The sequence below is a fragment of the Mustela nigripes genome, chromosome 4 (genome assembly GCF_022355385.1).
Source record: "Mustela nigripes isolate SB6536 chromosome 4, MUSNIG.SB6536, whole genome shotgun sequence".
In the NCBI taxonomy this organism is placed as follows: Eukaryota; Metazoa; Chordata; class Mammalia; order Carnivora; family Mustelidae; genus Mustela; species Mustela nigripes.
The window spans coordinates 57,811,358-57,826,791 of record NC_081560.1 but is presented as its reverse complement, the minus strand read 5'-3'; the positions used below and the strand labels follow the sequence as shown (position 1 = coordinate 57,826,791).

At 37.2% G+C, this 15,434-nt stretch overlaps 1 protein-coding gene across 1 annotated transcript in view; it reads left to right on the top strand.

Moving 5' to 3' along the window:
• BZW2 (basic leucine zipper and W2 domains 2) overlaps window positions 1-15,434 on the top strand; it is a 60,297-nt gene that overhangs the window by 25,855 nt on the left and 19,008 nt on the right. Inside the window, exons 3-5 of the mRNA XM_059396754.1 lie at window positions 6,209-6,385; window positions 10,704-10,807; window positions 12,509-12,574. Coding sequence (XP_059252737.1) covers window positions 6,209-6,385; window positions 10,704-10,807; window positions 12,509-12,574 — 347 coding nt within the window. The remainder of the gene's footprint in view (window positions 1-6,208; window positions 6,386-10,703; window positions 10,808-12,508; window positions 12,575-15,434) is intronic.

Genomic DNA, 15,434 nt, shown 5'->3' with positions numbered 1-15,434 from the left:
CTAATCTAATGAACCTTCAAATGTTGAAATATGTGTGATATATATATACATGTGTGTGTGCGTGTGTAATATATATATATATATATATATGTGAATATATTTGTATGTGTATGGTTAGAAAGCCCATGATTGTTCTTATTCATTTATTATACTTAAGTAACATTCAAAAAAGGATGTAGGTTTTGTTATTTTTCACTTAATCAACAGTAGGAAAAAGGTTACATTAACTAGTTACTGTGGTTCCCAGAGGAAGCAATGTGTTCAGATAACTTACAGGCATATATGAGCATCAGAAATAAGCCTGTTTCTCTCTGTCAGTATAATGGGCCAGCCTGACTAACCCTCTAGTGTCACACTTGTGAGTCACCAACACAGTATACATTTGAGACCCTAATTATACACTTCCCACTTCAAGGGAGGTTATACCTGCCAAATGGAAACACAAGGAAGTAATAGCGTATTTTCTTTAGGATTTTATTGGTATTTTTGCTAGACTGTCCTCAAGTGGAATACAAAGGATATGTAATTTCGTTTCAGATAAAAAAGAACTTTGGGGTAAAATATTGTCTGTGTTTCCCCCAACTTTTGTCAGTGTTCTTGCCATTTTCTTGTTTGGGAATTTTGTATTCCTCTGGATGGGTATTTCATCTTAACAGATGGGAGCTTCTTTTCAGCCTGCAAAAGCATGATTAATCCCCGCATGCCATCACGACTTCTTAAGATGCCAGAGCTACAGGCGATCATCCTGACCTAATGCATTATCGCTCACTGCCAGAGTATCTTCGGCCATGACATGCTGTCTTCCTCGCCTTACTTTCCTCTTCCTTGGCACATCTCTTGGGAAAATAGAACTGAAATGAAGGGCTTTATACAAACACTGAGTTTTTAAGTTGTCTCTCTGATTCAAACCAAAGTCCTCTGCGTGAATTATTAGCATGGTCTAGATGTTTTACTTGTTTACTAACTTTCATTTTCCAATGCCTCAAATTTATAATTTTTGAATCACCGAAGTCTGTCCCAACCACCCGAATCAACATTCAAGTAGTGCCATCGCCGGAATGGCCCCAGTTGGTTTTGAAAGCTGGTTACGAGACAATAAACAACTTGTGGTGTTTTCATTTCTCATGTTCTCATATAACAGGAAAGAAAACTTTTTTGCCAAGGGGTTAGGAGAATTACCTTTTGGCTGGACCCCGAGTGGGGGGGTGAAATGTCCTTCGTTTGCCAGTGAGTTCTTCCCGCGCAGTCGCAGCTGCCCCCTCCTCCAGCTTCTTGTCATCTGTTCCTTTGGAGTTCCCCATTCTCTTCCTCCCCCTCCACAAAACAAGACCTTAATTATATTTTTTCTGTGGTCAACATTGGCATGTTCTTTGCTACATAATGTTTTGCTTATGGCATCAAAAGAACTTTTCTCTCTTGTTCGTGAAAAATAGTGTTCAAGTTACGTCTGTCTTGATGGCATCTTATGCTGTGTGACTCTGACTGGTACTGGGAATGCCATTCTTATCTGCTTCTGATGCCGTGGGGTTAACTCCTTATAACTCAGCCCTCTTACTGGACCAGTATAAGTAGTCAGTCTGTACAAACCAGACAGGTACTATCTGGTTTTCAAGTCGCTTTTAAATGTATGCAGGTCACATGGTTTAAATAGTCAAACATTCTGCAAAACATCTTCTAGCAAGAGCAGATAGACTCCCCAGAGGAATGCCTTCTGCTCTTCATAGGCTCCTTTTAATCGTACCTTCGCCTAACCACAGAGCATTCTTACATGGTTGTTTCCTGACTTTTCTGGGGGAGGCATCATATCTGCACTTGATACTAAGGAAGATGAGGATTTCGCTCTCTTCACTGACTATTCACCTGCAGGCGTCCTCTCGATTCTTCTAGCTAGATGACCGCATAGGGCTTCTCTTGCTGTGACTTTGCACACGCCCTTTACAGTTCAGCTGTTGCTGGATTACTTTTCTTCTCCTGAACATCATTTGATCTTTGGAGTTAATGTTTCATAATTTAAATTTCATAATTTACCCCCTTTTTTGCTGTTGTTGTCTGTGCCTTAACACGACTTAGTACCAACCTTTCCCTTCATTATGTAACTCTTTTAATACAAAAACTTGAGGATTTCTTATTATCTATCAGATGATGCTATCATAGTGATAAGCCCTCTAGGCCAGCGGTACAGCTGACAATGTGAAATGTTTACAGTATCTTTTCTCCACTCTCCCGGAGAGTCCGGTTTTCCATCTCCTATTTTTTTTCTCTTTTTCCTGGGATCTCATGACTTGATAAATCATGAGATCATGAGTTGTTCTCTCATCTTGGTGGAGCATCGGCTTCAGTAGCTTTTTAGAAAAGAGTGTGTGAGAAACATTTTTGAGGCCTCATATGTCTCAAAATACGTTTATTCAGCTTTTACACTTAGTTGACAGTTTGAACCCCAGACTTAGAGTCTGGAAACCATTTTCCATCAGAATTTTGAAGAAATTTCTTCTGGTTTCTGGTATTCCTGTTGAGCAATTTAATGTCATTCTGGGGTACCTGGGTGGCTTGGTCAGTTAAGCAGCTGCCTTGGGCTCAGGTCATGGTCCCAGGGTCCTGGGATCAAATCCTGCATCAGGCTCCTTGCTCAATGGGGAGCCTGCTTCCCCCCTCTCCCTCTGACTGCCACCCTCCTCCCCCCACCACTGGTGAGCTCTCTCTTTCTCTGTGTCAAAAAATAAATAAATAAACATCTTTAATGTCATTCTGTTTTTTGATAGTTTATATGTGATTTGGGTTTTTGCCCCTGAAACTGCAGATAGCTACTTTGTTCCCAGCATTGGGATTACACGAGAACGTCAGCATCTTATCGTCTTACTGTGGGTCCACTTTGAATCCTTGTTTGCAGATGGCTCTTTACTGAGAAAGTCCTGTCCTTCAACTCTGTAAAATTTTTCTTGAAATTTTTAAATCCTTTTCTTCCTTTAAAAAAAAAACTATCAGGGCACCTGGCTGGCTCAGTCTGTGGAATATGTGACTCTTGATCTCAGGTTATGAGTTTGAGCCCTGCTTTGGGTATAGAGATTTTTTTTTTTTTAATAAAATCTTAAAAAAATTCTTATTAAAATTAGTGTTTGGACATTTGAATGGTGTGCCCTTTTTCTTATTTTTTTTTTGTTCCTATTTTTTATGTCTCTTTTTCTTGAATTTTTTTTCTAGTTTCTGAGAGATAGTCTCAGCTTTCTTTTTCAACTCTTCTATTGAGTTTTTGACTTTTTCTATCATAGTTTTCATTTCCAAGAACTCTTTTTATTCATGAAATGTTTCTTCTTTTTTTAACATTTTATTCTTCCTTTCTTCCTCCTCCTCCTTTTTGACAGTTGCAGTGTCTGCTTATCTCTCTAAAGGTATTTATGATGGGATTTTTGTGAAGTTTCTCATTCATCCTCCCCCACCCCCCACCCCTTTCCACATCCAAACTTATTCTCAGAAAGAAGAGAGGAAGGTGAACTCCTTTTGAATTGAACCCTACATTTACCTTTAATTTAGTCATATTCTTTTTCTGCCTCTTCTGACCTCTGGTTTGTCATCTTCACTTCTTTTCAACAGTGTATGATCCTTGCTTTGTTTAAGATCTGGTTCCAGGGGCCCCCAGCTGGTTCAGTTGATAAAACATGGGACTCTTGATCTCGGGGTCATGAGCTCAGGCCCCACACTGGGCATAGAGATTACTTAAAAAAAAAAAAAAAAAAAAAAAGAAAAGAAAGAAAGAAAATTTTAAAAAAATAAGATCTGACTCCAAACTGACCTTCCATAAGAAGTCTCTCTTGAGTCTGCTAAAGGTAGGAAACTCCATATATGCATATCCTTACATCCTCTGAAGCCCTTTCAGGGGTTCTACAAATTCAAAACTATTTTCATTATAACTAAGATTTGTTTTGCCTCTTTTACATGTTCACTCATGGTTTATGGTCGTTTCCCAGAGGCTACATGATGTGTGATATCACAACAGATTGCAAACAGTGGATATGGGAATCCATCTGTCTGCTATTAAGCCAGGCATTAAAGAGATTAAACAAAGCCTGTCTTCACACTAATTTTTTTTTAATTTGATAAATATTTTTAAATTTTGTTTTAATTTCTATAAAGTAAGTATCCATAGTTACAACCTTCTTACACAAGAAAGCTCTGGAATCCTCAGTACTTTTTTAAGGGTGGCAAGGGGTCATGAGACCAAAAAGATTGGGAACATCTGCTCTGAAGCCATAAGTATACATATATAGTTCATGATATATATTAAAAATTTTAGGGCGCCTGGGTGGCTCAGTGGGTTAAGCCGCTGCCTTCGGCTCAGGTCATGATCTCAGAGTCCTGGGATCGAGTCCCACATCGGGCTCTCTGCTGAGAGCCTGCTTCCCTCTCTCTCTCTCTGCCTGCCTCTCCATCTACTTGTGATTTCTCTCTGTCAAATAAATAAATAAAATCTTTAAAAAAAAAAAAAATTTTAAGTGCCCTGGAATAACTTATCTTGGAAAATAAAATAAGTGTTGATATACATATGGAGAAAAGGAAATCTTCATGAAGTATTGGTGGGAATGTAGAATGGCATAGCCATACCTGGGTGACTGAATTGATTAAGTGGCTGACTCTTGATTTCAGCTCAGGTCCTCATCTCAGGGTCCTGGGATCCAGCCCCAGTTGGACTCTATTCTCAGCAGGGAGTCAGCTAGAGGATTTTCCCTTTTTCTCTTTTCCCATGGCACCCACGCTCTCTCTCAAATAAATAAATAAATCTTTTTTAAAATTTTAAAATAAACTTCCATATGATTCAGTGATCTACTACTGAGTATTTATCTTAAGAAAATTAAAACAGGGGCATCTGGGTGGCTCAGTAGGTTAAAGCCTCTGCTGTCGCTCAGGTCATGATCCCAGGGTCCTGGGATCCAGCCCCATATCGGTTCGCTGCTCAGCGGGGAGCCTGCTTCCCTTCCTCTCTCTCTGCCTACTTGTGATCTCTGTCTGTCAAATAAATAAATAAAATCTTAAAAAAAAAAAAAAGAAAATGAAAACAGTAATTTGAAAAGATAGAGGCACCCCCATGTTCATTGCAGCATTATTTACAATAGCCAAGGTATGGAAGCAACCTAAGTATCCATTGATGGATGAATGGATAAAGAAAATGTGGTATATACATATATACCATAGATTATTATTGAGCCATAAAGAGAAGGAAATCTTACTGTTTGGGACAAATGGGTAGACCTTGACGGCGTTATGATAAATGAAATAAGTCAGACAGAAAAACACAAACACCATATGATCTTAATTATGTGTGGAATCTCCAAGACAAAACAAAAACCCCAAACTTACACACAGAGAACAGACTAGTGGTTGCCAGAGACAGGGAGTGAAGGGGCTGGCAAAATGGGTGAAGGTAGTCAGAAGGAACAAACTTAGAGTAATGAAATAAGTAAGTTCCAGGGATGTGATGTACCGCTTGGTGACTACAGTTAATGATACTGTATAGTATGATAGAAAGTTGCTGGTAGGCTAGATCTGAAAAGTTCTCATCACAAGAAAAAAGAATTCTAACTGTGTATGGTGGTGGATGTTATCTAGACTTACCATGATAATCATTTTGCAAAATACAAAAACATTGAAACGTACTGCGCATCTGAAAATATTGTGTCAGTTATAGAATTGCAATATTGATAACTGAAACTAGTATATGTCAGTAATAAGAATAAGAATAATAAATAATAAAGAAATGTCCCTCTTCATTTCCTTGCTCCTAATCTTTATTTTGTTAATTGTATATTCTCCTCTATTCTTAGGCAATTCTCCCTGAGTCATTTTTTTTATCCTAAATAAAACAAAATTTTAAGTTTTGATTGTTATACTTAATTTTTTCTCAAGTGATTAGGGTTAATAGATTACATTGGCCTATCCTACAAATGACAGAAATGATCAGTTATCAATTTTTATTATGTATTAGTTCAACTTTTAACATAGTTTTGTGACCCCTTTAAATAGAAAATAAATCATGTGATTGAGTAAATGTTTCAACAAGGGGTTTCAGAACATGTAAATCTAATAAAAAATTAGTTGTCTTCCAACTTTTAAACAACCACACTCTCAAATAAAGAATAATGAACAAAGGAAATATACGGTTGCATCGGGGAATACGTTCTGTAAATAAAAGGAATATTTTGTAACTTATTTATTTTAGATGAAAAAGAGAAATTCGAACCCACAGTCTTCAGGGATACACTTGTCCAAGGGCTTAATGAAGCTGGTGACGACCTTGAAGCTGTAGCCAAGTTTCTGGATTCCACAGGCTCGAGATTAGATTATCGTCGCTATGCAGACACACTCTTCGATATCCTGGTGGCTGGCAGCATGCTTGGTAAGCCGTGCGTTATCGATTCTTCCTCTAGTACTTTCCATTCCAGTGGAGTATTTCCTTGTAAGATAGAATCTTTACAAATTCACGTTAATGAGACTTGATAAAAAAAAAACACAGATGGGAGCCTCTACAATTTTTACCTACTTTGGAATGTTAATGGCAGGGCTGTAGAAATAGTTAGTGGTTAAGAAAGGCTTAGAAATAACAGTTTTTATGGATGTCATAGCATGGCCACTTTGCTTTACAGCCAAAGGCCAGCTGCTTATGAGTCCCTAATTTTCACGTGCTTCTGGAGCAGATACAGGAAGAGTAAGTAATTTCTGTAGTAGAGTATAATTCTGTGCATGTCTGCTGGTTCCTTCCAGTGTATTTAATTCACCTCCAAAGGCCACAGCACCTTTCTTTCGAAGCCCAGCCTTTTTTCATGTGGTGAAATGTAACTATTAACAAATTTAAAAGTAATTCTCTGTTTTTCATTAAATGCTTTTTAACCCGTAAATAAGAAAATGTCAGAAATACAGTTCAAATCTGGTTTTTAAAAAATGAGTAGTTGTGGGGCGCCTGGGTGGCTCTGGGTTAAGCCTCTGCCTTCGGCTCAGGTCATGATCCCAGGGTCCTGGGATCGAGCCCCACATCAGGCTCTCTGCTCTGCAGGGAGCCTGCTTCCCTTCCTCTCTCTCTCTGCCTGCCTCTCTGCCTACTTGTGATCTCTGTCTGTCAAATAAATAAATAAAATCTTTTTTAAAAAATAAATAAAAATAAAAAATGAGTAGTTGTGAGCATATAGGTAAAAGGAGTAGTGGTAGAAGTTCTAAAATTTTTTAAAGGTATGTTGAAAAAGCAAAAGAAAAATTATGGAGCAGAGACATCAAGGAAGAAAGCTTTAGAATACTCTTTCAGTGACATAGTATGCTGATCTAAATGGTGATTAGATGCCATAATGACACATTGTTCCTCTCCTAGTTATTCTTAGAGCTTAGTTTTTATAATTAGTTCCTGTGGTAACCATAAATCAAGAGAAGTGGTCAGATCCCTTAGGCCAGTGATTTTCAGCTGCCTTGGGGGCATTTGCAAGTGTGTAGAAATGGTTGGGTTGCTACAAGACTTGGTAGTGGAGGGAGGTGTGCCACCTATTTTGCTCTGCAAGGGCTATTCAATATAATGAAAAATGGCCCTGTCCAGTGTAGTATCAGTGCCTTTCTTTGAGAAATATTGCTTAATGGTTGCCTGGGTGGCTCAGTTGTTAAGTGTCTGCCTTCAGCTCAGCTCATGATCCCAGCGTCCTGGAATCGCTGCCCCGTATCGGGCTCCCTGCTCAGTGGGGAGCCTGCTTCTCCATCTCCAGCTTCCCGGTGTTTGTCTTCCCTCTCTTGCTCTCTCTCTCTCTGTCATAAATAAATAAAATCTAAAAAAAAAGAAAGAAAGAATGACAAAAGAAACCCTTTTTAAGCCATCCTATTTAAGGACAACGTACGTACTTTCATGTATTTTTAGTTAGAGCCACACTTAAAAATTCTTCCCTCTGAGAAATCTCTCCATTGGGGTACATGGCTCCACTTACTAGCTGGCCCCCTTTTGATCTGTACTGCTGCTTTTCACCACATACCTGGTTGGTTTCATTGCTGTTATTGTTCTTAAAGATCTTATATGATCACGGCTGATAATTCAAGTCCAAGTATAAGAGCTATGTGTATTGTGTTCAAATCTCACTTCCCAAGAGATAACTTGTGAATATTTTGATTAATTCCCTTCTAGAAATCTCTTTACCTACATACTTATTTGTAAGAATAGGGTGATATTATACAAATATGATACTCTGCTTGGCTCTCATATTTACTCAACAACATGTTGTTGGCTCTCATGCCTATGGGTGTTATCTTGGAGGATTCCAAAAAGAACCAGAATCATACCGATTTTGAAGCATATTTAATTTGTTCCTAGTTTTCTTTATAATGAATAGTTAGTATCTGTATACACATAACTTTGTACTTTTATCTGATTATATCTTTATATATTTAGTAAGGGATTAATGAATTGAAGGATAGAGCTAGAGCTATCTTTATCTTTGTCTACCTATCAGAGAAAGAAGACCAGCCCTCAAAAGGAATATTCTAATTAATGTTTTATCAAAAATTGTGTTTCTACAAGTTTACCTATACCTTTAGCAATAATATTAGGTACTATCAAACTTCTCAGTTTTTTTTTTAATTTTGCCCATTAGGTAAGTGATGTTTTCATTCACAAACTTTAAATCAATAGTGAAGTTGAACATTTTCTGATGTGATGATTGGCTTTTCCTATTTCATTAATGATGATATATTTTTATTGAGGTACTGGTAAGTTCTACACAAGAATAGTCTCCAGCGAGTTTCAGTTCTTGCCAACGTCACTCATGACTTTAGTAGTCATTCCTGTAGACCTTTTTCAGTTCTTAATGCCCTCTTGGCATCTCCTACTGACCCTCTGTCATTCTTAAAATGGTTTACTTTCTTCCCTCGCATGAGACCATTTCAACTTCGATTTCTCTGGATGCCTTTCACATGACTCTTGGGTTTCCATACTTACTGCCCCCACGTATGGATTAAATTATCTGTACACTTTGCATTGGTAATCTCAAATCTTCATTAACCATCTATATTATGATGATCAGCAAATTTATATCTGCAATCCAGATTTTGCCCTTTGACTCAACATCTGTATATCCAAAAAGGTAAGGCAGCACGTATGGTAAGACTTAGGAGCACAGCTGGCCCAACCCCCAGATATCTACTGAGGCCAGACCTATGATGTAATGAAGAAAGCCAGCCAGGCATGTTCTTTTTACATAAACACTTTTGTTTACTTAGTGAGTATGGGAATTGTCTTCATAGCCACAAATAAAATTTACCTTCTTCCATTGTTCTTAAAACAGTAGTCATCCTGGTTTTTTAGTTGTGTTTTTTGAAGAGTAGTTAAAAGAAATATTTTCTTTTGCTTATATTTTGAGGAAAAGAGCAGGCTTACCAAAATTTTAGAAAGGGCAATTAAGACTTGAGTCCGGTATCAGGGGAAAAGAAATTAACAAGCTGCGGCAATATTATTAATGTGTAACAAATGTTTTGTAAAAGAATGCAGTTTTTAAAACTTAAGCTCCTAAGAGATAACACTAGAGTTTCAAAATCAGACGTTTCAGTTATATAACTTCTGTGAGATAGGAGTCATTAGCCCAAAGTTTTTAGAAGATTATCATCTTAATAAAATTTTGTTCCAGGTGGTTGTATTCATTACAGAAGGCTAATTAAAATCTTATGCCTAAATTAATTGCATGAAAATAGATTCCTGAAAGAGCTGACTTTTCTAAAAAGTAATTTGCTTATAAAATGATATGCTGGAGTCTGAAAAAGGTTGACTAGGTCTAGCACTTTCATCCAAAGATCTGAAATCACAAGTTAAATCAAGATAGTTACATAAATGCTTAGAAGAAGTGGCTGGCACACATATATATTCGTCAAGTATTTGTTGAGTGTTTGAAAGGCATTAGTTGGCTTATGCAAACTCTCTACCCTAATTACAATGAAGGAGAATCAGAAAACAAAAACACCTAGTGTTGATTCTTTTCTTCTAATCAACCAGGGTTTGTAATGGCCATCATTGAAACTTACAGGAGAAGCCTTTGAATGTGCAAATTTGAATCATAGGAAAAAGAGACCTTCTTTTTTTCTAGTCCATTTATTCCATGATGTTGTATAGGCCAAAGGGAAAAAAGATGAGAGAAAATCAAATACACTCTTTGCTAACCAACACAGCTGCCAGGTCATCAAATACAAATAGCAAGGAGTCGAGTGTTCAACCCTGCGTGGATAGTAGCATTAGTGGAGAAGGGAAAAGGTCTCAAACCTACTCAAGTGGAAACTAACAAGATCCGCTCTAAGAGCCAAGTCTGGCCAACCTCAATGGTTGTGGTGAGCTGGAGTCCCACAAAATATTATTAAGCCTGAAAAAGTGAACCATGTCCCAGTGTGGGACACATCAGGAACTACATGGAGAATAATTGAGTCCAGACTTAAAGTGATAGGATCTTATAGTGATAGAACATTACTCTCACACGCTATGGTGGTACTATAAAATGGATCAACTGATTTGCTTTCTATTAGAAATAGACACAAATATGTAACAACATATGCATCTCTACATGTATCCTATCTTGTGAATTTTTATGTGATTCTAGATTTTTACATCTAGTTTTACTGTTCTCCTAGATGTTCTCCTAGAATTGATCTGTTCTGCAAATCCTCCTTTCATTTCAGTATTGACTTAATCATTACCTTTCTCTTTTCAGCCCCTGGAGGAACACGCATAGATGATGGTGACAAGACCAAGATGACCAACCACTGTGTGTTTTCAGCAAATGAAGATCATGAAACCATCCGAAATTATGCTCAGGTAGAGCCCCTCATTAGAGATTGTGGTGTAAGAAGAGAAACATTTGAGCAGAATTTGGGTAACTTTGGGTTCAGAAATTCAACAGGCTACTTATTTAATAGGAATGTTAGATAGCTCTTAAACATATGAAAAGATACTCAACTGCATTCATAATAAGGCAGTGGACATTAAAACTTTGCCAAAGTAGGCTTTTTTTACTTCTTACCTATACAGAACACAGAGGATCAGTTGCTCGCATAAATTCTCCTGGGAGTATAAATTGGTACAATGTTTAGGGAGAGCAATTTGGTGCTGTTTTTTAAAACTAAAACTACACACTTCCTTTGACCCCCAGCCATTCCACGTCTAGGACTTTATCCTACAGATACGCTGAAGGTCAGGAAGTGGTGGAACTGTAGAATGGAACAGCCTGGTAAACATGACCTTGTAAGGCTGAACATACATGCATCGTGACTAGTCAGTTTAAGATTGGTGTCTTCGTATTCTGTCACTGGCTCTTACAGTCAGTTGTTATTCTCAGCTAGACTATGATTGCAAGTCCCAGGACTCGAGTGACTGTGTAAAGTGGAAATCAAGTTTGCTGGATTTTCATACCATTTATTCTTTTTCCTTACTGCATTCTAGTTGCCGGCCTGAGTCATTACTCTTTGCTCATGGGGCGACAGTGTCATTTTTACTCTTGGACTCCATCTTGATCAAATTAAGGGATAAGCATGCTAAAAGTTTTAGATGAGAGCTTATTATATGGCTATAAGTGAAAGGAATTGGATTCAAAAATCATTTCCAGTTATAATAAAAAATAATCAACATTTATAAAATCTCTTATTTAAATAAGAACATTGCATTATTCTATTCAGGCTACCATAACAAAATACTGTAGACTGGATGACTCTAATGGTAGAATTTTATTATTCCCAGTTAGGAAGGCTGGGGAGGCAGATCATGGTGTCAGCCAGTTTGGATCCCAGTACAGTTTCTTCTGGCTCTTAGAAGGCAATCAGTCCTATCAGATTAGGGTCCCCCTAACGGCCTCATTTAACCACCTCTTAAAGTCCCTACTTGCAAATATAGTCACATTGGAGGTTAGGGCTTCAACATAGGAACTTAGTAGGAACACAAACATTTAGACCATAGCAAACATCATTACACTTAAAAAAAAAAAACAAAAAACAGCCCAGAATTCTACCGGCACAGTGGCAAACCTTGCTTGAATGATCTGACTAGATTTTGAGGGCTAGTAATCTTTTATTACCATTAAGTTATACCAATTTTTGCTTGTCTGCCAAAAAACTTGCTCGTGTAGGTCTAAGAGTAGGATATCCCTAAAGTCTGCTCTCATCTCCCTCATAGCCGTGGTCTTCGTGATGATATCTACAACTCCCTTCATTTCCATTTTTAATCTCTGCGTCTCACAGTTTTAGCATTATTATATTTCCATCAAAGTTATTTTTGGTTTCTTAACCTGTTTACTCCTGACTGAATTTCTTTTATTCTACATGGATGTATTCATCCCCCCAAACTGCCCCCAGGTCATAATAACCCCTTTGAAATCCTTCCAATTCTTTTATCACAGAATGCACACGTTTAAGTACAATTTTCTATTATTATTATTAGAGGTCCATGTTGTGGTTGTGGTGAGTTTCTACATCTATTGTCTTTTAGAATTGTTTATATGATATTGAACGGTTCTCTTATGTTTAGGTCTTCAATAAACTCATCAGGAGATATAAGTATTTGGAAAAAGCGTTTGAGGATGAAATGAAAAAGGTAAAAATTCAAATGTGATGTCTTATCTGTTTAAAGTAATGAAGTGGAGGGGGACAAAAATTTTGCATATACAGTGATAGTGCTGAAGTACCATGAACATAGTAAGCTTTTAATAATATGTCGAATGAATGAGTGCGACAGGTCATTAGCTAATAGCTATAGGAAAATATACACGATTAGCCTAGACTTTTTCATTCATGTTTAATGTAAGACAGCCTATTTTGCTCCATAGGAATGGTTTTATAGCATCTGATCCCAGACTTTGAGGGCTTCAAGTAAAAACTAGAGATACCAAAATATGCAAGAAAAATTATTATATCAAGCAAAGAGTCAAGGTGTGGTGATTTAATCAGTTAAAGCAAGTGAAAGAATGTATGGATAGCAGCTAATACCCAGCTACATTTTTTAATTTCCAAAAATACAGTTTAGCAAAGGGGATAAAAGCATTTCTTGGGAGATAATATATGAGTGTCAATCTCAGTGGTGTTTCTCATCTGTAAAATAGCTGCCATAAGATGACATACCTCATAGTTTTGTGGAAATAAACCCGATAACCTATAAGGTGGTGAATAGTTGAGTGACCTCTAGCAAGTATGGGAAAAGAAATAGTCGCACCTCATTTTAAAAAGCCCTCCTTTCAGTAATTGCAACATGCGCCCTCTTCTAGTTTCTAACTCTTGGGTGTTGACATATAGCACCCACTCCATTAACTTATTACAGATTTGTGTGTTGCTTTTTATTGTTTCCAATTTTAGGTATCTGCCTAAATTATACACCAAGGGAAAAAGGAACCGTAACATCTACTTTGCTACTTACTTACTTCCCGCTATTCAGGGTAAATCTATACCATTTAAAAAAAAAAAAAAAGTGGATCCACACATAAGGGAAGCTCTTGACAGTAAAATCATTCCTTAAACAATGAAGAGTAGCCACTTGAATTGATTAGGGAGAATGTCCCTGACAAGTTGGAGAAGGTGCAAAGCAGCCATGTGGTTGTTTAACCTCAGGCATATTACTTAAATTCTGTGTGCCTCAGTTTACTTTTCTGTGAAATGAGGATCAAGTCTTTTGTAGGTATTAACACAGAGAAAGGAATCGGAAAAATAGCTGGTACCCTTGACAAGTTTTAACTGTTACAAATGTATAATTCAGGTAAAACAATACGTGTTTATATATATTTATATACATGTATATATGGTTATATAATTATTTATAATAGGAGACCTATATAAGTGCATTTAAAAATCTGGAAGTACACCCATTAAATAGCTAATAATCTTAATTCTAAGGAAGCAGGGTTAGAGAGGAGATCACATTTTTATTATTCTGTGGTAGTCGATTTTATTCTTACTATTGTATATTAAAACTTTTTTAACTGGGAAAAAAATGTGATCATTACATTGCTAGGTGCCTACAAAATAACAAGCACTTGATTAAATAAAGGAGAGGAAATAATAGAAATATGAAATAATGGAAATTATGTAAAGCATTTAAATAAGCATTTTACCACTTTTGTCTAATAATACCATTCATATTTTTACTTCGCTTAGCTCATTTGTACCTTGAAAATTTCCTTTGCTATTATATTCATGTGATGAATATGCTTTGAAGAACTATTTATTTTTCACAATATATCCATTTTTAAAGGGATGTTCTGGAATACACACAGCATCTGATTTTAACATTGATTAATATAATTGACCAGGGGTGCCTGGGTGGCTCAGTGGGTTAAAGCCTCTGCCTTCAGCTCAGGTCATGATTCCAGGGTCCTGGGATCAAGACCCGCATCTGGCTCTCTGCTCAGCAGGGAAGCTGCTTCCTCCTCTCTCTCTGCCTGCTTCTCTGCCTACTTGTGATCTCCATCTGTCAAATAAATAAATAAAATCTTTAAAAATATATATGTAATTGACCAATGTGAATATTAATTTAAAAAATCTATCTTTTGCACTATTTTGTTATAATGGAGTATTTTTAATGAATGTGAGTATATTGATGTGCTTCAAAAGTAGTGTTTAAAAGTTTATTTTGGGGGACGCTTGGGTGGCTCAGTTGGTTAAGCAGCTGCCTTCGGCTCAGGTCATGATCCCAGCATCCTGGGATCGAGTCCCACATCAGGCTCCTTGCTCCGCAGGGAGCCTGCTTCTCCCTCTGACTCTTCCTTCCACTCTGTCTGCCTGTGCTCGCTCTCACTCACTCACTCTCTGACAAATAAATAAATAAAATCTTAAAAAAAAAAAAGTTTATTTTGGAAGCCATTTCTCATTATTCACTTGAATCTTAATCATCTTTACAATCAGAGGAAAAGGTGAAAGTAATGGGAAGGGTCTATGATTTTCTCAGTCCTTTTACTCTCCCTTGTTCCTGGTATTCCCTGGAGCTTCCCCCATTGATGCTCTCATTCCCTTGGTGTTTTCTTATGACTTTGTCTTTAATTCATTGAGACTTTAATAGGCATAACCTATTATGCCTACTGGGATATGGGAGTGAAATGGACTAGTTCAATCCCAGTTCTGCCGCTTACTCATAATACAAATATTTAGAATCCGATAATTTCTCTTAATGTAATAATTCTTTAATTGTCAGGGATAGTAAATCAATACTGCCCTTTGGGCTGCACAGAATAAATGGCATTTGGTTGGTGCAAAGTAGTGAAAAAGTCAGCAAGGCCTCACCCAATAGTGATAGTGAGCCCTGGGGATCTTGGTAACACGCCCCAGGACTATGAAACAGAGAAGATAGTCATGGAATCGAGTCAACCCATTAGGTGGGGGAACCTTAGGAAAGAGGAGGGCATTGCTGAATATTCTTAGAATTAAAAATGGAAGGTGGGGTATAATCCCCTTTACTTTGGTTTTCCTTT